At 40.6% G+C, this 22,191-nt stretch overlaps 1 protein-coding gene across 1 annotated transcript in view; it reads left to right on the top strand.

Moving 5' to 3' along the window:
• Positions 1-22,191, top strand: part of alk (ALK receptor tyrosine kinase) — a 304,575-nt gene that overhangs the window by 220,358 nt on the left and 62,026 nt on the right. The window contains exon 5 of the mRNA XM_070842064.1: positions 17,852-17,985. Coding sequence (XP_070698165.1) covers positions 17,852-17,985 — 134 coding nt within the window. The remainder of the gene's footprint in view (positions 1-17,851; positions 17,986-22,191) is intronic.

Below are 22,191 nucleotides of genomic sequence, written 5' to 3'. Positions count from 1 at the left end.
GCATGGAGTTCATTACGTGCCTGCAACAAGTGACATTTTCTTCAGCTTTGACTGAAACATTCTTTCACATGCCAGCTTTTAATATAGTGGGTGTATTTTTGGGCCTTTGGGATCTTATTATGAAATCCACTGCATACTAATCAGGTCTATATAAATAAAATGAAGTCGTAGTGAGAATGTTAAATGTGTTGACTTTTTCATGCTACAGAACGCATAGTTACACGTATTACGGCAGATGATCGGTCCAAGGCAGGCATGAGCTTTGATGAAGTGATACTTTTATATGATTAAGCAATCTTTCAATTATAGCAGCTAATGGGCAGCTTTGAAGAGACATTTGTGTTAAGTCCATATCAAAGTTGCAAAAGGATTTCTTTCGAACCAGGTCAAAGAGGGTGGTTTGCTTTTGCTGCTGTCTCAACAAGGGGTTGATTTTTTTTTATTTTTTAGCCCTGACCAAATAGTCCGCATTATTCTTCATGCCCAATCTGGACACTTATATTGAGCTTCAGGGGAAAATGGCTTTGCATTAAATCAATGTCTGTAATGGTTTGGTTGACATTTATTTATTTATTTATTTTTTGCCATTGGCTCATTACCTCTGTGCAAGTATACAAGAAGGTGGAAACCACCTCTGCAGTTATGTGCTCAGTCTGTGAGAAGATTCCATTCTGGGTATTTCATACCTCAGGCCTGTAATCTGTTTTGCTTCCACTGTTGCTACATTTCACCTCAACGATGTCAGGCAGCTTTATGGTCAGCCATCACTCTTAAGAACAATAGGATCAAGGGTCAGCCAGAGCCCCTCTCTCAGTGTCACTCTGGAGACGAGCCCTGCTCTCCCTCCACCCATGCTTATTGGCTGAAATATCAGCTCACTGTGCCACTTTTGACATGTAATCTACTGCTGGCAACAGTAGAGGGGGGAGCCTGATGATAAATCTTCTCTGGGACTGAGCATGTTTTATGGGTATCACGTCCTTACTGCTAAACTATGCTTGAGTGTTCCCTCGGCACTGAGGTTGAATATAAAGCACTTCAGAATGGAGGGCAGTCTCTGAGGAGAGCCATGTGTTTTCTGGTGCCCACCAAGTTATTCAACCATGAAAAAGCATCGCTGCAGCTTGTGCCAGGACGTCAGCTAAACCTGGTTCTGAATCCCATGACAAAAAAGAGAATAATCTGATGTATTATAATTGCATACTATTGGCATGACATGATTGTATGTACCATCTGCTCTTCAAACTAGTTCACGCTTTCAAGAATTTGAAGATACTGTGTGCCATTTAAGGGACACTCAGTGATTTTGTATTGCATTTCTAATGTCTAATGTAATGCTAAGGCTGGGAGACTCAAAACACTGATTTTTTTGGTTTTTTAATAAAAGGTAAAAAATTGGTGCGGCAAACACCTAGTGATCCACTTTTAATATGGATTCCAAAACACTTATTATTTAAGTTTAGTCCTCAAAGACAAGCTGACCTGATAACTCCAGCTGGCATGATCAGGGTTATTACTTGACTTGAGATACATATATATATATCAAGTCTATATATATATATATATGGGAATACAGTATGTGAGAGATGTGACTCCTACCTGCTTGTTTTAGCTTTGCAAGGATTTTACTTTTTGAACTGGAAGTTGAATAATCAATAGGGGTGAAAAAGTTTGAAGAAGTGCAAAACAAACACAATTTCAGCAACTGATAGAATTAATTAGAACTCTGCAGGATCAGTTTGGCGCTCAGCAGGGAGCTTAGACCGCTTGTCTCCTGTGCATTTTAATAATGGAAACATTTCAGCAACCACCTCTAAATTTTTCCTTCCTTGCATGAGCAATTGTTTTACCAACAGTACCTCCTGGATCTACGCAGGTCTGTCTCAAACGTAGTGTTTCAAAAGGAAAACGAAGTTGAATTGCCATTCTATTTGAGAGGAAATGTTTTCACACCCTCTAAGCCCTGTAGAGGTTTACAATTCTCATCATTAAATTTCCGTGCAGTCATCACAAAATCACACACATGCATGTACGCATGCACACAATTCACACACTTTAATGATGAGAAAAGACAACAAGATGTATAATTTGTCCTTTCTGTGATGCAGGGGTTAAACTTACATTCTCTTGCAAACACACGAGGCAAATTAGAGAGACAGAAAACTATCGAGCTGTTGTTTGTAATGACAAAGGCGATGACAAAATAAAGCTGTTATTTGTTTCATCTTCCCTCTAGTTACATAAAGTTTTCATGGCAAAGTGTTCTCACAACAAGGTTTTCTTTTTTACTGTGCTACACGTCAGTCACCCTGGCCCAGTTTCATTGCATTTGAATGACAGAGGTTTCATTCTGTTTGAATGAAAGAGGGTGCAGACTCACAGGCTGATTTGATGGAACACAGCAGAGGATTGCTATTTACAGAAGTGTTTATGTCAGACTGATCCAGCATGTTTTAACGGCTCTTTTCCAGCTCTCTCCTAGAACATTCTGAGAAATGAACGTCATCATTTTTCACAAAACAGCGAGCACGCATGGTCTTTCCCTTGCTCATTCTCCTAGCTGTAATTACAATCATTACCAATAACATTTGTGTGTGTTTTACAGACTTTACATTTAAATATTTTAAGGTCTGCTAGAATCTGAACTTTTTTGCCCCTTACTTTTGAAAATCAAATAACTTCTTATCCCTCACTTCTGTGATGGAAATCAGACTGAATAATATTATCATGGAGTTCCACACGGCACAAACCAAAACAGGTCTATGAGACTGAACAATCCCACTGAAGTCGGTAATTAAATTAGTTTTACCACACAGAACCTTCTGGAGGACGGTAATGAAATAAAAACCAATCCCCAGTCTCTTTATTCCGCACAGTTCGTTTTATTCCACCGCTATTACCGACTGCATTTTTTACAGTGCTCCCCAGAATTGCTAGTAAAGCAAAACATTAAAAAAGAAAAAAATATGCACACAATGAACACATGTAATGAGGTACTAGCTGTAATATACCCAATTTCATTCTAATATTCCATGGTTTTCTTTAGTTTTAAATCCACGCAATACAAATATGATAAATATTCTTATTTTGAGAGTTTTAAGTTGTTTTTTTTCATTCTTAGACAATACTTTCGCAGAGTGAAATTAATTATTGAAACCAGCATTCGTGTGAGTGTACGTTCCCTAAATATAAATCATAGCATTCCAAATATGCTGCCAGCAGCAGCAAAGAATGCCAGAATGCCCCCTTTTTAAAAAGAAAAAAGAAAGAATTCACATTTCTGGAGCCTTGTCAACACATTTTCTGTGTGCAGTGATGTGCACTAACAGTTTTAATTTGGAAGATAAAGACGGACAGAATAATCAAATATGCAGTTTCGACTGACTTTGTAGCGGAATAATAGATAACAATATATCACGCAGTTTTGGGTTTTTTTGTTTATCTGGAAGCAATTTGATAGAGTGGTTATTTTTGGCTGTGTCTGTATGTGCACAAAAATGCAACAACCAACTCATCAAACCGAATGTTGATCCTGGATCATCTATGAATGACAGGTACAGCTTACTTAAGAAGCCCACCGACACAATGTCATTGTTGACTGTTGTCTGTATGCCAGTTGGCCACCCAGACGTCATCCTTGGTTTCTTCCGCAGGTAACATCCTGATTTGGCACCATATGCAAACTGTGACACGCAGAATAATCCAGTATGAATGCAAGTCTTATGTAGCCTGGGCAACCGTTTTAGCAGTTCTTAGCAATTTTAGCGATTAAGCAACTCATTATTGAATTTCTGTGGATGTTCATGGTTCTCAAGCATCAGTAGCCACTTAAAATTTCATTGAAACCAATGTATTTTTTTAACAGTACTTGTCAAGATCCAAAGTGTTGGGCATGTGTACTTTCTGATGGCACTAGAGGAAAGCAGAGGGGTAGTCTGCCATGTGTCTAAACACTTGTCTTTATTAAGGATGGGCCTGGTTAAAAAGATTTTTCAGTAAAAGATGAGAATTCCTATACAATACATTTACCACCACCTTTATTATAGTGCTGTGTCATCCCACCTCCAGCCAGCTTCCAACTACAGGCTTTGATTTTTAGTTTCCACTTAGTTGGAGTTTGGTAATGCCACTCTATGACAGAGTGGCACTCTGTAACCACTGTGCCGAGCTTTACTCTATGCTGCAGGGAGCAACAAGGTCAGAGCTTAGACACCAAATATAGTGTCTGTAATATCATAAAGTCTGTTCCATGAGAGTTGGTCGCTCTGCTACATCAAATTTTTCATCACAGCCACATGTCTATCTCTGCTGCAAGATACTTCAGGCTCCCCTTTTGCAGATATTGTTGGAAAGAGGAAGAGGACTTATGCAGCTGTCAAATGCGTCATCAAGCAGTAGCCTGTAGTTGCACAAAATCTAATCATGAGGTGAGCGTAATATGCAGCGCATCCCTCAAATTAGTGGCTATAATTGGCGCCAAACATACTGGTCCTGCTGACTTCAGATTGGCTGCAGAGATTTAATCAAAACACTGGGCCTCATCCATTCTGCAAAACAATTTGGATGACAGAAAATAACCTATGGAAAAGAATTTAATTTGACTCTGTTTCAATTGTATGATTAGCTAGGCCACATGAAAACATAACCATAATGTCTAATGGTTGAAGAATTTTCGAAATAGACAAACATTTCATACATTAAACGCATTTATTTTAAATCCACATGACACAGGCTTATCATCCATGCTAAGATGTAATCTATGTAGGCAGTGGTGCAAGCATATTTTAGGACACTGAAATTGCACTGCACCGCTCAAAATAAATAGGCACTTCATGGCAAGCTCAAGTGGTCACAGGCCGATTGTGTCACTTCACTGAAGTTCAGTGAGTTTTACTTTTGCAGCACCAAACTTGAGCTCTAGATTACAAATTTTTTATTAAGGATTGTGAAATAATTCTGGGAGTCAGCCTTTACTCACTGAGATTAATTGTATTTTCCAAGAAATACATAAAACGATCCTGGTGGAACCATTCAGTCAGTGTCCTGTGAAAATGTAAACAATAAAGGGTTTTTTGCATAAAATAGAAAGTTACACTCACAGGAGCACGGAAATGTGAATGTGCATTTGTTCTACATGATTGCAGCTTATGCAATTATTCATGAAGAATACCGTCATATTTCCAACGAACAATGCTCAATCAGGCAGCAACCAAAGCTCCAGTAATCACTACTTGAATACCCCTCTGTCTCTTTCTTAAATATGGTTCATGCTTCTATCATTTTCATTCTTAAAAAGTTTGGCCCCTTTTTTAATGGATGCCAAATATAGTGCAGGTCTATCTTACTGCTTGGTTCAAATCTGGTTTGTGGGCCTTTGCTGAAAAGGTCATTGTTGTGTAAACGTTAAACTTACTGTTTTCTAATTTCTTGTCACAGGTCTCTGTCATTTTGTTGTGGATGATATTAAACTCAGATTACACCGTGCTTCATGTTTCTAGAAGATGCATTTTTACAGTTCTTACTATGGATATTTAGGTTAGCCAGTATTCAATAAAAGCAAATCATATCACATTCACATTGATTCCTGCTTTCCAAGCTGTCTGCCAAACACCCATTCCCTTGTGCTTCCCTATTTAAACATGGAAAACATTCCTTTTACATAACCCCAAGCCTGGTCTTCTAGCAAACACCACTTGCATATTCCCTTTTAATACACAGCTATCTGAAGTGAAAAAGAGCAGAATAATTTGAGCTTCGGCACAGAGAAAACATGAACATGCCTGCAAATGCAGGGCAATATAGAATTTCCCTTTCCTGCAAATTCAACCTACATGTGCATCCTTGATTACCAATACTGCATAATAATACATTCAGTTATTTAGAGATGTCAAATTGCTAAATGAATGCAGCTAAACTCCCCTAGGCTGACTTATGTATAGACCAATATCTATCAATTCTATTCCACTATAAGCTATGTCAGGGGCTCCAGCAAGAGGTCGAAAGGTAAATCTGAGGGATATTATAGGATATTATTAACAGGAGAGAAACTATTATTTGAACCATTACTCATGAAATAATTTTACCACCTAAAGATAGAATTGTTTTGATTGAGCTGAATTGTGCGCTATCATTCGATTTGAGCAATTTCCTGTGGTTCTGGAAGGCATGACGTTTCAAAGTAAGTGATGGTGAGTAGATATTCCTTTATCTTAACACGTCACAAGACAAAAAGGTTAGGAACCGACACATCATATTGTAAGTTCCGTGGGTTCTTGATCTAATGTTTCGAGGCTTCGCGTTCTCTCCGTCTTTACTGGGTCTTAGTTTTTCCCTATATGGGCCCTTGTTTTTCTCAGTGTTAGCTGCGATCTAGATTACAACACAGCTATTGTCTCAGCACTGCAGGCCCATAGGGCTGCAGGTATGTGGACATTCATCTTACTACAAGGTGATTAGGGGTCTGTTGCGCCTCCAAGGCTAGTCTACATCAAGAACAGAAGACTGATTTACTGCTGAAGTGACAACTCTCCTGTCTTCCTTCCCTACAATAAATATTTTTCAAAAAGTGATTGCTAGTAGAATCTTGCAGATTTTGCTGAGCAATGACTCGTTGACTGACTTGTTTTTAAGAAACCCAGCACCAGGTCTGCCAACGTGTGCTGGTAGCAGTGAGACTAAGAGCATTATTTTCCCACATACAAATTACTCATCTAGCATGTGATGTGTTCCGGTCACACATGACAGATTAGTCAGTTAGGAGAGTTTACTATTTCCTGCTGTCTTGAAGAATCATCGTCATCCCGTGAGCTCAAAGCTTTCAAAGCAGCATTTTTAAGTTACGAAGTGAACATGTTTTAATCACAAGTGCTGTCACTCGATTGGAGTAATTTCCTGTGGCTCAGTAAAGTATGAGGTTACAAAGTAATTCAATTGGGGTCATAATTAAAAAGTGCAAGGAGCCATGTGATCTCTCCCTCCAAGCTTTTCATCTTTGTAATAGTATAGCAGTTTACGTCTGAGAGGCGCAAAGCTTTCATCACTGAAATTAGTAATTTATAGTGGTCGTCTATGCTTTATGTGCCATGTAAGGTACAGCAGAGGCCTTAGTAAATTGGATATGGACTTTAATTTGACACTGATGGAAAGAAAACACAAATGAGTTGAGGATGAGTCATGGCAACTGCAGAAACTACATTAATGGCAGGGTTAATAAATGGTCCATCAGCTTAATGCCAGTTGCCAGTCCAAGCCAGTTTTCTAAATTTGAATAAAATTGTACTTTTCATTGTTTGTGTGAGGTGGAGTTGAGGTGAGCTTCTGTTTCTATTCCTCCAACATGTTTCCAAGGTTCCTTGAAGCCCCCAGCCCTGATGTTTCCCACTTCACATCTACAGTGATATTTCAATCAGCACAATGTCATTAGACAGCACTGCAACTGTAGAGTCGTAACCTCTGAATTATTCACAGCTGTAGTGGTGCAGTTGGATAACGCAGACTCAAAGAGTCAACGGGTGAGACTAAGCATGATAGAGTGAGGAGCAACATAACAGATAATGGAGGAAAGTATAGGAAATTAAATTAGATGGCAAAGGGGGGAATGACAGTGAAAAAGCAGCTATAGTGATGAATAGCACTAAAAATGACTGTGATAGCCGTCGACCTGTTATACTTCTCAACAACACACGATGTCTCTCGTGGAGACAGGATTATTTGTCACATGTATTATCTGAGCAATGTGGTTTTGTTTGATGCTTGCACTGCTGGTAGTTTGTGAGCTGGTGATATGTGAAGATGCCACTGCTGCACGGTGCAAGTCGGCATCAGCAGATGTGGAAAATGCTGCACCGACTGGGCTGCTGCTTTCAACTTAAAGTAAAGTGTATTTTTGGTTGTCACTTTTATTCCTGAGTTTTGTCACCACTTATTATTCAAGTCAGTTGCCAGGCTGCGATCTATAGTATTCTAAACATGTAGCATGCTCCGTGCTTCATGTCTTCCATTTTCCCTGTTGGAGGACTGTGCAGGTTCTAGGAACTCACCATCAGTCTTGTGATCTGGTTTTGTTGAATATTAATTTCAGTGTCTCATGATGTGGAACACAGCATTATCAGAGAGAAATGATTCAAGGCCATCATGGCTGCGTTGATGCCCTCATCAAGATGAAGCCGCACAGCTACTCGGCGCTTGGGTTTGATGCAGCATCACTCGTCATTCAACTTCTTTATTGCGGGCCAAATTTAGGGGTGCAGCTGCTGAATAAAACTTGTGCTGCATTGAGCGGAGCTTCACATTTAAATTGTGCATCAGTGCGCCCTCCTTGGCCCACAGTCCTGACTGAGCACTCTTTGGGAAAAGCTGAACCTCCAGGGTTGGCAGCCAGTGGCTCTGATAAGCTTATCTGGCAGTAGAGTAGTCACTATGGCCCCATTGTCAGACACTGAAAGAACTGTTTTAGAGAAGTTAAGGTTAGTTATCCTGTAACCTCTGTTCTCTGATAACATGAATGGGGTGTCTCAACAGAAGCCTCCCATTGCATAAACTGAGGGAGGGGTGGGCTTATCTTGAATGATGACTGACGCTGAGTCAATCCCTTTTTTTACGAGAGGCAAGGGACTCTGCCTTGACATCTGGCTGGGTAATGATACAGAAGCTTCTGAGAATAATGCTGAGAGAGTGTTCCCAATAGTGAGATCCACACATTTTAGAGAACATTACAGGACACAGGTTACAGGATAAATAACCTCATGTTGTCTCTCTCAGATTGTAGCTGATTGGATAAGAAAAAACAAGGCTGTGGAAATTGACCGAGAGAGCCACAAATACCCGTGACTCTGGTATGGACAGTCAATGTAGCATCTCAATCAAGCTCAGTGAGCTCAGTGAGTAAAGTAAGCACGAGTGCGTGTGTTTTTGTGTGTGTATTGATAAAATGTGATGAATTTATAGCTGTATCACAAAAACAACACATGCACGTACACAAACTTGTTTGAAGCCAGCTGGCCAGTCTAATGCAGAATCAAACAGAATGTGACATTTGTTTATTTTTCTGGTATCAGTGTTGCCGGCCCACACATCGATGGGCCAACGTTAAAACTCCTGCTCCTCCAGATGGCCAGACTGCCCCTGCTTCTTGAGCTTCTTCTCTCGAAAATACTGCCTTTCTGTCTAAACCTCAGATACTTTCTGAGTCATCATTTAAGCTGGCAAAAATTAGTGACTGATGTCAGAGTGAAGATGGGCAGTCAACTGAGGCAACCTGCCAATCAGGAGTGAACAACGAGATGCGGGATCCTGTTAACTTAGCTTTTTTGGACTTTTCTCCTCCAATGGCGTTCTTCTTCATAAGACCGAAATCATTATCTATGTATTTTTGATTGGAGTTTTTGGGGAATATTTGAGGATTATGTCTATGAGATCACCGATGCACAAACGTTTTTAACATTATCTATTGAAAAGTCTGCAGATGGTTTGGGCTCATTTGATTTAAACTTATTTTAATTTCCAAAGATGTGTCAGTGCTTCCTCTTAACCCCTGCCCATTGTTCAACAGCAGACGCCAAAGACCTCATCTCATTACTGGACTTTGTGTGATGCAACACTCACACAAGAAATTAGCAAAACCTGCAATGCTGGAGAAGGCAGTTCACAAAGTGGAAATTCTGGTTTTTATTTTAGTCATTCTTTTGATGCATTGCCATCATGTACACTTAATATTAGGACATCAGTCTTGCATAGCCTTTACTGTTCCTTTCATAATTTCTCTCACATGATTTGATTTCAAAGCTTCAGATCTAAGCACCTGTGTGGTCAGCCAATATTATATCAGTTTGACCTCTCATAATTTGTGGCAGAATTTTATTCAGTTTGGATTGAAAACTTAGATGGAAGCTCAGCATTCCAACATACCGCAACAGGATATTTTGACCCTGTTGCAATGTAGGACAACCTGCAGACAAAAATATGTAACTATTAATGTTATATTCTGTTATATTCTGTGTGTGAAAAAAAAAAAAGTTTTTATCCACTCTCCACAGCTTTTTCTCAATGTTCCCTTTACTCTCACAGGCCAGATTACTGTATCCAGTGCCTATGTATTCAGCCCTCTTCAAAGCTTCCATGTTTTGTTGTCTTACATCATCATGTGATCTTTGAGATACTGAGCAACAGAATAAGCATAGATCAAAGTGAAAAAAGATTACTACGAAGTGATCTAAATTATTTGAAAATGTACAAAATACAAAATACTAGTTTAAAATAAGTAATATAAATAAGTAAAAAGTATTCACCCCTCCAAGTCAATATTTTTCAGATGTCCAAGTCTGTATTTTGGACGCAGGTAAATCTATGTCAGTATCAGCTTTGCACATCTGGACACTGCAATTTTCCCCACATTTCAGTTTGGGTATTTTTGACTTACCACCTCAACAACCAGGTTCTTTTTAAGTACACAGGAGGTAGAGGGATAAGGGCTGTGCAGCAGAGATGTTATGTGCACCGGTGCACGTACAAGTGTTCACAAGAGCGACTATTGATTCGCACAGGTAGTAGCACTTGTCAACAACAGTCAACAACAGACATAGCGTTCAAAAAACAAGTGATTGAGTGAGTGAAATTCAGATAATTTTAGAGCCCGTGTGCAAAACACCAATCCATGTGTGGTTATCTACAATGGTAACGCACCAGTAAGTCATTATATGTGACTATTCAATAAGCAAAGGAATTACACATCGTTCACCCACTGTAAGAGGCAAATTTCCAGAGTTGGTATGTAGGGGGGTGGGGTGTGGGGATGGGGGGTGAGTCTCCCCATCAGCACTGGTGATTACCCACTTGGTCCGGGTTTACACTGAAGTTGGCTTTCTAGTCTTTTTGTGTGTGTTTTCAGGGCATGTGAAATTATCACACTGACATGAATCCCTATTGGACTCACTGGCATCACGTTTTTTCTATTTTTTTGTCTGGGTTTGTTTATGTGGTTGGGATTGCTTTCATCCTCTATAATTTGCTCCTGGCAGATTGTTCATTTTTCAGTCACAGAATAATTTGCTTAGCACAGAAATGCAAGATAGCTGTGTTCAGGTGTGACTCATGTATGAATATACAATGGGTAATGCTCGCCTTGAGCACAATCCCAAGTTTTAGTCAGCAAAATCATGTAAAAGCCTCACGATTACTGTCAGTTAAGCCACTCTTCCCCAGTTTATAGTGTTCACAAACTGCCATAATGAAAATGTTTTGTTATACACTGTCTGTGAGGCATATGGGTGATGCGACCAAACTATGTTGTTTTCTGAGATATAGTGAATTTTCCTACTACAAATATTTGAAAAACTAAGTTTCAGCCAGTGTGAGAAAAAGATCTTAAAAGCTTATTTAATCCAAGTTGGCTGAACGAACACTGAATTCTGCCAAAAACATGTCCCCAATACAAGTCAACCCAGTATCCCGAGCTTACCTCATCTACCCTATCATTCCAGCTGCATTATGGCGGAACAGATTTTGCTCTCAACAGATAGCATTCAAATGTGTCCTGTTTAGTTTGGGGAAGTGGCACTCATTCAGCCGGGCCATGTCAGGCCGTTCAATCTAATCTGCACTGCTCTTGACATATTGGCTTACGCCTGTTGTGCACTACACCATTTGACAGTCAAAATCAATGTGGCTTAAGCAGAGATCCTGATCCAGCAGCAATCACGGAAGCGCCCCCACCCACCTCCGAATTCCTTAACCCCAGCTGCCTCTATGTGCACATAGATGTACGCTGCATCATTTTCAATTAATTCCATCTCTCCCCTATGAAAAAGCCCACTTCGATTTAAAACAGCCAGCATGATCAAAACCTATAGGGATGCCCCTTTGGGGTAAAAATGCCATTACCATCTAAAGCAGTTTCCATTCCTATCCTCCCCGTCCTTTCGTTTTACTGCAGATGCATTCAACAGGTTACTTGGACTTTGGCATGACTTACCCTTGAAGAGATGTGGATTTGTCAATACCATACACATAACTTTTTTGATACCATGCAATTATCAGTTGTGTATTTTGTCATAGCATCACCAAGAGGCCCATTTGAATAAGACATGGGGACACTGTAGACACTGTTTTTTGTACTTCTTTCAGCTATGTGACCCAAAGCAGATTGATTCATGAGCGTTTAGTTTACAAATTAGTTTTGATTTTGGGTAATTGCTGACATAAACTCATATTTGCAGGTCTTTTTCACTTTGTTCAATAATCAGATGGTGTCATCTATAGCTGGTGTGGAGCACTGTGATTACACAGTCATTCAGCGTGAATTCCTGGGAACAGCATAAGCAATAAAACACAGCTGAAACCTTGCTGTAACCTTTGGTCAACTGCTTCCTGCTCTGCTGACTGCAGGACTGACTCCATTCTACAGTGTGCTTTATGTGACACAGCAGCCCCTTAAGGCTGAATTTAACTTCAGTCTTTTGTTTGCGTTTGTTTTTCTTCATATTCATCTTTGATTCGATCTGTCATCCGTACTGGTTCCTGGATTTCCAGACAGTTACAAAAAAACTCACCAACCCAAACAGGAATCACTGAAGCATGATGAATCAACACTCAGTTAAGACACTTGTGTGTCAAGACATGTGATCTCTTTCATATCAATGCCAATTTTTCATATAAATACAAAATTTATTTTGGCTCGTAAAGGCTTATAAACTTTAAACTTAGAAGAATGATAAAGATGTCATTTGTCCCATCCTGCTATCAAAGCTAACAGTAATTAGGGAGACAAACTGTTTGAGTCAGTGTCAGTCCAACCACACAGACCTGAAAAGATGTTCTAATCAGTCAAATAAGTGAAATCATTAGTGCTGGTGTAGCTTAGGTGTGCAGAGCCTTTAAAATGAATCTCAGGTGATAGGTTGAACATCCTAAAATGTGCACCTTTTACTAAATTATCGAATTAAATGAGGCAGAGATCCAGTTCCCAAACCAGTGTTTCATTTCTAACTCATATTTTAATTGTAAGGGTGTGGGGAAAAGGAAGTTTTGAGGACAGAAGTACAAGGAACACACATGATCACATATGTATGGCTGGTATGAAGTTTGTATTCCTGTCTCACTCTGGCAGTGTGTCCAACCAGGCATCACAGCATTAGGGAAATATTATCACCGTGAAAAGAATATGCAGCGCACATGTTCGTGTATTGTTTTGTCCTGATGGATGAGGCTAGCAGCTAATGCAAACCAGAACCAACAAGAGAAATGAGCCTAAATAAGGTTACAACATCAGTACCCTACATCTCCACTAACAAACACGCACACGCATGCGCCAAATGAAAATTAAAAGAGCTACATAAGCCAGAGCAGAGCACTAAGGGAGCATAAATGAATAGCATTATGAAATGTGAATTGTCAAATGGCAGCAAAGATTAGTTGCCCTGAGCTGTTTTGTTCTGTTTTTCTGTGGTGAAAAAAACCATCTCATCGTTGGAGAGGCTTTGACCAAACAGCAGTCTGAACAAAGGTCAGGTGATTTTAAATAACCAATAGGCCATTGGGACACAAAGGATGATAATGAGAATTATTAGCATCCGGATTCAGATTAGTCATGTATATCCAATTCCTGCATGAGGAGTCTTTATCATTCATATTTATTTTATTTATTTATATTTAGGACTGCTGTGCCTTGCATGGTAAACTACTAATTAGATTTAAGTGTTTGAGTGATGTGCTCTGGCAGCTCTGCTCTGATCCGCTGCTCAGTTAATCAGTCCTGTGAGCGCCAGCGCAGACATGGCATAATAAGACATAAGAATAATTCAGTAGTCTAGGAGATGTGTACAGTTTTATACTGTGAATAGGCAGCATCAGATTTACGCTGATTATTTTAGATTGGTTGCCATACAGCTTGTCCATTTTATTAGCAGTACATTGAGCACATTTATTGCCAAGCACAAGTTTCTTTGTTTACACTTTTGCACCTCTTGAATTATAGATCTAGCTGATTCCTTCGGTGTTCATGTTTAAATATAGAGCACTTTCATCCCTGTTTTATCTAGGGTGAAGAGTACATGGTGTTGCAGTGCATGTGCTTGCATTTACCTTATGCACAAAGCAGAAAACATATATTTACCACTGGAGGGGACCATTTTGATTCTACTTATTCAGCCACCCAACCCCTCAACGGGTTCTGGGGGAAACTCCCCCCAGTAGAAATATTTAGAAAGGTATAGGGCATTTTGACACAGAAGTCCTAGATGATTTAAGCACATGAAAGGTTAAGCTGTTAAGCCTCTACTCATCTGTATAAGGTGGCTCCATCGTTTTTTATCGTAATTTCCAAAAATTACATTATTGTCACTCACCTCCAAGTTATCTGTCCCTGCCTTTTCTCCAGCTTCTTACATTCCTTCTGTCTCCATCTCTGTCCACTGAGTGCACACATGAAGACGACTACATGATTGCATGACAGACCGCTGTAGATGAATGCAGGCTGTTGTAAGGTGATACTTTCTTATTTACCTCCATGTCTCTTCTGCTGCCATCTATGTCTTTTCTTTTACCTTATTACGACAAAGTGAACATGGTATAAGAGCGGCTTTTGGTTAATATAAGAAGGATCCACAAATATAAAGCTATGGACAACTACTAGTTTTCGCTTTATTTCACTCGCTGTTCCTTTTCCATCGGTGTCAAGCACAGGTCAACCGCCAAAGCAAGAATATTGGGAGTTGCTGGACCACATATTAGTTTTGTCGACGCTAAATTTCTCACAAGGGTTTGAGAGACAGCTGGAGGCTAATGTCAGCTGTTTACGTCTGTTATTAGAGTAAAGTGCCCACTCAGCCCAGCATCATTTAGCTGTTCAACTTTTAAATGTTACAAAAATAAGGCCACAGATTTTTGAACCCATCCCTCGCAGTCTCAACAAAATTAGTGTCCTGTCTAGCCACAACATGAAGAGGCATCAGTGTGTTCTCATTAAATGCAGTTGGGGTTCATCATTGAGCTGGAAATTAATGTAAATTAAGCACAATCTTATGCACATTACAAGAGCATAAATTATCAATACATTATTCTGGGGACAATTTGATACTGTCTGAATAGTGGGGGGGTGCTTGTATGCCACATTGTAGTGTATTGCCAAGTGTATTGTGATTACATTCCAGGAGCAAGAAGACAAACATTCCTTTACAAAGACAGTCCCACCATCATCAGGCTGAATATTCATTCAAGAGAGAGGACATGTCTAAATTTGGTCAATGGTGAATTCAGCAACACCATATGTATATGCCCCAGTTGGCAAATCATTTCAAGGTTATCAAAGACATAGTGGCAGCCCTTATCTAGGGCTTCATTTTCTTTCTATTATGGGATATGGCAGGGAGCAGGTCCCACACTGCAAAGCTGCTCTCTAATGGTGTAGTGTGGTTCTCTAACAATACTTCCCATCTGGTCAACACCTTCGCCTCCCTCCCTCCTTCTGAGCCGTGTCTGGGTGAGAGAAAGATGGGGTAAGGAGGGTTTAGTGAAAAGGGACTGGAAGGAGGTAAGAGCAGTGAAAGACGGGAGAATAGAGAAAAGACATCACAACATTAAAAAAAAAAAAGCAAAACATAAGAACGGAAGCTGGCAAAGGTAGTAATGCAAAGCCTGTTGAGTCGAAGCACATTGGGGAAATCAGAAAAGCTCAGAGCCTGTTTGTGTAGTGGGGGCTTGTGGGTGTGCATACGTGCATTTATGTTTGCTGTACTTTCACTAGCACAATTCTACCCAAACAAAACACAAAATAAACCTCAAAATAAACACAGTTGCAGGCTGTTTCCTAATTCCCAGCGCACTTGTCATATTCGAAAGGCAGAGACCTACTGAGATCTGTGAGAATAACATCATCACCGGTGTGTGGCTGTGGCTGCTGATAACCTTTAAAAATGTTGTAATATTATGTCACCTCTGGGAGAAAACAAATGCGTACACCTTGGGAGGTAAGGAAGCTCTTTTGGGTGTTGAATGTAAATATGAATAGTGTTTCTGACACGGATGAATATGGCCAGTTTATACAGGTGAACTTCACGTTTTAGTACAGTCTGCATTATAGCATGACCACAGAAGATCGTGAAAAACGTGTTAACATGTTAGCAGAGAGTTTTTGACATCCAGCAGACACAGAGCAACATTATCATCCAGTTGGAGTCATGCTTTTGAATCCAATATCCATGTTCCTTTTAGCTCCAGCTTGGTCTTCACCACCCCTAAGAAACCAAATGTGGGGTCTAACTGCTGCTGTTTATTTAACCCTTTACCCTAGCTAGCCCTAGGTGTCTATTTTTGTCTGTCTATTTCTTGCATTTGTTGCAGATCAGGAAGTGTACGGCAGGTTTTTTCTGAGTTTTGTGCTGAAAACAGCAGCACAAAACAGGATTGACGAGAGACTGAACCATGATTTAAATGTAAAAGCAAAACAATGAGCTAAAATAGGCTAAAAAAGAGTAGAGAGTAGAGTAGGCAGGTATTTCTCTGTGGGTTTCTCACTTTGACTGAATCCTCTCAAATTACACATTGTCATATGATGCAATTTAAACTTTAGAATATAAACTTTTGTACTTTTCCTAAATGAATGTCGAATTGCATTAATGCCAAATTAGATGGCTGAAAATACATAAAATTTAACCTGCTTCACAAAAAAATGCTGACACATCCTATAACCCAACTGAGGACTCAGCAGCTTGATAGCTAATATTGGAAGACCAAGGGGCCTGTATGCAAATGACTATGTTTTATGTAGATTCAGTTGTGCAGAATGTTTTATACTGGAGAAATTAGTTTTTTATTAGCAGTTAAATACACATATAGTTATTTAATAAGAATAGTAAAATAGTAATACAGCATCTGTTGAGCCAGAGTGGGACTATCATGATGTACTGTGACATTAAACTGTCACAATATGTTCTTTGAAGTGCCTGTGCAAACTGGACACTATTAAAGAAAACATGCAGTGGTGCAACAGCATGGTGGTTTGGATAGCGGCAAAGACGTAGCATATCTAAAATGACAAGGCAAAGCTCAATTGCAGTGAGCAACGATGCATGAGTTACACTTGCATTAAAGTACACACTAAGTTATTAAGTGTGTGTGTGTGTGTGTGTGTGTGTGTTGTAATCAGTAGCTATTGTTGCTGCGTGCTGGTGGTGTGTATATGTTCAACGTATGGCATGCATAGATTTTCTTTCTCTTTTCGGAAGTTTTTACTTACAGTGCATTCGATATATGTGGTGTCAGAAGGGATGGGCAAGAGATGGGGGAGGAGAGAGAGAGAGAGAGAGAGAGAGAGAGATTGTTGATGAGCTCGGAGCCAAAGAGAAATCAGCACAATTTGCTTAATAAAATTAGGGACAGTTGAACTACATTAAGCCAGCCGCTGGTTGGGGGAGGACAGCATTCACAGCAGGACTGCAGCCTACTAACACACAACAACTTGACCAGAGTGTGTTGTTGTCCACACACCTGCTGTAATAGTGGTTTTTAATTCTAGAGCGGCTCTACAGCATCCGTAAGCTCTCAAGTGAGGCTCCACCTCGCACCTGGCCACCTCAAAACCTCCACGAGACCCAGGGAGCCTGGGGTGGGCTCAAAGCAGGGCCGTGCGTCAACAGACAAAGGAAGAAAGGGAACCTCCCAAAATGGAAGAGAACGAGGAATCCCCCATGTCTGCTTCTGCTGAAGCCCTGGACAGTCCCTCCTCTGAGGCTCTGGGAGCTCGGGCAGAGCAGGCCCAGGCTACCCTAACACCCAACCCCCGCAGCGGATGTGGGTTTTTCTGTCAGCCATGGTGTCTGGTCCTAGTACTGACCCTACTCCTGCTTTCTCTCCTTGGCAGCTGGGCAGTTGTCCACCTCACCCTGGGGACCCACGGAGGATCACCTTTTCGGGTCTCGGCCAGCTACGATCAGCGGATTCCACAGGATGACACAGCCACCATCGAACCCCACTTCACCACCAACTGCACCATGGGTAAGTTGACACATCGACGTCATTCCTTTGAGAAATGATTTTAAGGTAGTGATGATGATGCTCTCGTTTTACATATACTTTTATTTGTGAAGCAGAATTGCTGATTTTGTTAAATTTAATTTTCATTTTGTAGGAATCTGTGAAGAAGAGCTGATAAGTGTTGGGATCCTGGTTTAATTTTCAGTTCTTTTTGGTGTGTGTGTGCGTTTCCTATCACACTTTTTGTAATATGTATGTGAACTAAATGTGTCTCACATGTCTACAGAGTGACCGAGTTCCCAAAGCAGCTCAAACATGTCAAACTGGAAATTGCACAGCTACTTTCTGTGATTTTTAACTTCATTACACCATGTTGTGCATTGAAATGCGTAGACAGCCCGAGACTGAAATAATATCCTTCTCTGTCATCCTCGAAAGCTCCTGAAATTGGATTAATATAACTGATTCAATTTCCTCTGAGCTAGATGCAGTAGCACAGCAGCCCTTACTTAAACATTTCAAGTGTGCATTGCTGAGGAAATATGTATAAAATCCTTGTTTCCTCTAACAGACAGACGTTTTGTAGGCAGAGGCGCAGAATGTCCTACCAAGTTGAAGCTGAATAGAACATATTGTTGTACTCTACATATATACTAATTAAAAAGGGTCTCTGCGCACTTAGATCTATGCAGTATATCACTTCAACATGTAAAAGTTAACCGTACATGTATAAAAGTATCCAGATGTATTTGAAATACATCATTATTTTTTGAGGGGCATAATTTTCTGAGTGATTGTCCCTGGAAAATTTTTCATTTCATGTTAGCGTCTGCTGAACTCACATAAAAAGGAATAAAAAAGTAAACAGCAACTAAGAGAAATGTTCCACCAGTAGATGTTTATTATGAGCTAAATTAAATCTTAAAATTGGCAGCGGAACTCAAAAGAGATCCCTGCGTTGATATGATATCGCTTACATAACGTTGTCCTTACATAACATTGTCCTTACAAGCTCCCATTTATTCTGAAACTAGAGTTGCAATAATGTATTTAGAATTGCGCTGCATCATATTGTTTATTCGCATCATGTTGATATTTTACTCTGCACGTTTGAGCACACATCTTCAGCAAATGTGTTGATTAGACAGTGTAGTCTGGCTTTTGATTTTCAGTTACTCTAATACTGTACTGTGCTGTATTGTGTCTGCGCTACAGCGAACATGCTGAATGAACCATGACACTCCTCTTTGACACTGAAAATCGCACTGCATCTTCATGATCTCAAAATGTATAGACTTTCTGTCAGTGAGTATAAAGTATGGCCTTAGTTTGGGTCTTATTATTATTCATTTATCAATCAGGGACTCGCACAACTCATTCTGAACATGAGTCCACATCCACATGGAGTAGTTTGTTTTTCCTGTTTGTAGAACAGTGGCAGACGCTGATAGTGGACACAGTGGACAATTGTTCCCCTACCTGTCACCTATTATCATCCTTTACTGCCTGCTTTCTGCCCAGGGATTTTAGAGGGATCACTTGGATGAAACACCAGCAATGTGCACGTATTCTTATTTTTCTTATGCTGCACACCAGAAGGCATTTACATTGGTTTTTCAGTGTTTTTCTATAGAACCATACAGAGCGCCTTTAAAAAAAAAAAAGGTGATCATTCCCCAAGGCCTCTGTGTGAATGCAGACAGATGCAGACCAACAAATTTAATCTCTTCTACTTTTATAGAGGCTCTGAGCTCTGCAACAATGGAATAGATTTTATGTTCTGTCAATATTTAGCTCCGGATGAATGAGAGACATTGTTCAACGGGTGCGATTTCAGCAGCTCTAATTCTTTAAATTCATTTCAAAAGGGATGTTTGAACTCGAGGTGGGGGTCAGAGTCGTTAGCTGCAGGGAGCAATTCTTCATTTGATGCAGCTCCGTTTCTCACAGCTGGCAAACAAATCAGTAACACCCGACTCCCCCATTACATTATCTGGAGCTGGATGTCAAATATGTAAATGCTTGTGTGTGTGTGTGTGTGTGTGTGTGTGCGTGCATGCGTGTGTGTGAGAGAGGAAGAGATAATGAGAAAGACAAGGAGAGGGAAGATAAAATAGCGCTCACATCCTCACAACTTCCATATTTCTTGTCCTAACCCTCAACACTGCATGCCTAACTTTAACTCCTGCTTTCACCTAATCCTAAACTTAAGTTTAAAACTAAGTCCTGGCCTTTAAGTAGTTCTTGAAGTGAAGACTGAGAGAATCAGCCACTTCCCCCAAATTGTCCCCAGAGTCACTTTGTATGAGGAGAAAAAAGCTTCTGATAAAAGTGCAAATCAGAAGTCACACACAAACACGGCAATATCTGTTCCTCTTAAGTATTAGTGATTTTCCAGTGATTCTTCATCCAACTGTCGTTCCTGTCACTGTACAGACAGGGCTGAGCGGGTGCTGTTTCTCATGCAAATCCAGCCCCAGTTGAACAGTGTCTAATTGTTCTCGGCTGTGGGTTCACTGTGTTCCTCTTGCCAGGCAGCACGTAAGCTGTGGCTGCTAGAGAGGAAAAAAAAACGCAGACGTGCCGTACTCTCTTCAAGCACCACCTGGGTCCCCAGCACAACACCCACTACACACTTCCCACTCCTAAACTAAGCCCTAATCCGTCTCGGCGCGCTCAGCGCGCAGCCTCGCCACATTTCGCGGTGTTCTAAACCTCCCCCACTCTCCCCTCCAGCACCTGTCACAAACCTGGGCTCAAATTACCTCCCTTCCTACCTAGCACAGAACGCCGAGCCAGGGCGTTCGATTAAGGCTCTCATACTCAGTCCCTGGCAAAGAAAGATGTTTGCTTTATTTGTTCCAGGCCACTGCACTCAAAATGAGCTAATTACTGCTACGACCTCTATTGTCAGGCTCGTGGGGTGGGGAGTGCCCGAGCCTGATCCAAATTTGGGTTTGATTTATATAGGTTTGAATTCAATTTTCAGTTTGGTCCCAAAGGTTTGAAGCATTCACCAGATAGGAGTTTGTGGACACAAAATGTCCTGTTTTTCTCAATAGTACGGTTGCATAATGGTTGACAGCAGCCTTGGAGGAATTTTGTTAAAAAAAAACAAAAACATGATTAATTCAGAGGACTCTCAAATCAGTGAGAGACAAAAATGCCAATTATTAATTTCATCTCTAACCCTGTGTGGTGCGTTCTCACTTGTTGTCTTTCAAGCACATCTGATTTGAGATATCCAGTATTAACAGTCAGAAGTCATAATATTCCTCACTTACTCTCAGCTGATTCAAATTCGTTTAAATCACGGACACAAATGAAGTCTTTATCGGCTCTCCTTCTGATCTTTTGAATCTGAATTGAAAATTTAACAATGTCCATTTCCTCCCTCTTACTTGTTTTCTTGAGCAGAAAGGCAGCGATTACTCAAGCCAGTGAAGTGCGAGGAGATATAGTCAATACAGGATAAATAAATGGAGCAGTGTCTGACTTCTTTCTCCATACACTTCCACTTTAATTAACTCATCAGTCACAGGGCCAACAAGCAATCCAATTTGTTGCCCCTAAAGTGACTTGTGTGGTTATATGCCTATCTCTGGAGCTCGTCCTCCTGACAGGAAGTTAGAATCCCACCCTCTGCTAGTATTTCTCTGATGGTTGTGACATAGCCGTGCAGAGAACGTAATTATTCAAGCGCAGCATATGTGTCAATGACACTCTTAACCTCCTACAGTTCCTCATCCTGGAAGTAAGCAGACTACCGTGATGACTGACAAGCTCATTACCAGATTGTGTCAACAACAGATTTGACTTTGCCTCTCTCATAGTACTGTGGCACGGCAGAGGGTCACATTTGTCTTCATACTTACATTCATGCAATGTTTGTCCACTGAAGAGCATATTCGTATTTGCGCGCAAACTGTCACAATTCATTTCTCCAATTGGACACGTAGCTGAGACAAGGCAGCGGTGAACCCCGTGGGAATGTGAACCAGTGACCTTCCCTTCCTTGGCCCATTTCCCTAACCATTACACCTTGCTGCTGCAGGCCCTTAATGGAGCGTTACGGCGAGTCTATACTTTGCGATTAGGTACACTGCAGCGTGAGGGTGTCCCTAGGCCCATCAATCACACACGGCCCCGTGGAGGCAGTGAGGGAAATGGGCTTGGAGAAAGCCGGTGGAGTGGACAGTGTGAGACATGCGGATGGATGGGTGATGG

The sequence above is a fragment of the Pempheris klunzingeri genome, chromosome 13 (assembly GCF_042242105.1).
Source record: "Pempheris klunzingeri isolate RE-2024b chromosome 13, fPemKlu1.hap1, whole genome shotgun sequence".
NCBI classification, from domain to species: Eukaryota; Metazoa; Chordata; class Actinopteri; order Acropomatiformes; family Pempheridae; genus Pempheris; species Pempheris klunzingeri.
Note: the sequence above shows the minus strand (reverse complement) of the source record. Positions and strands in the feature narration are given on the sequence as shown.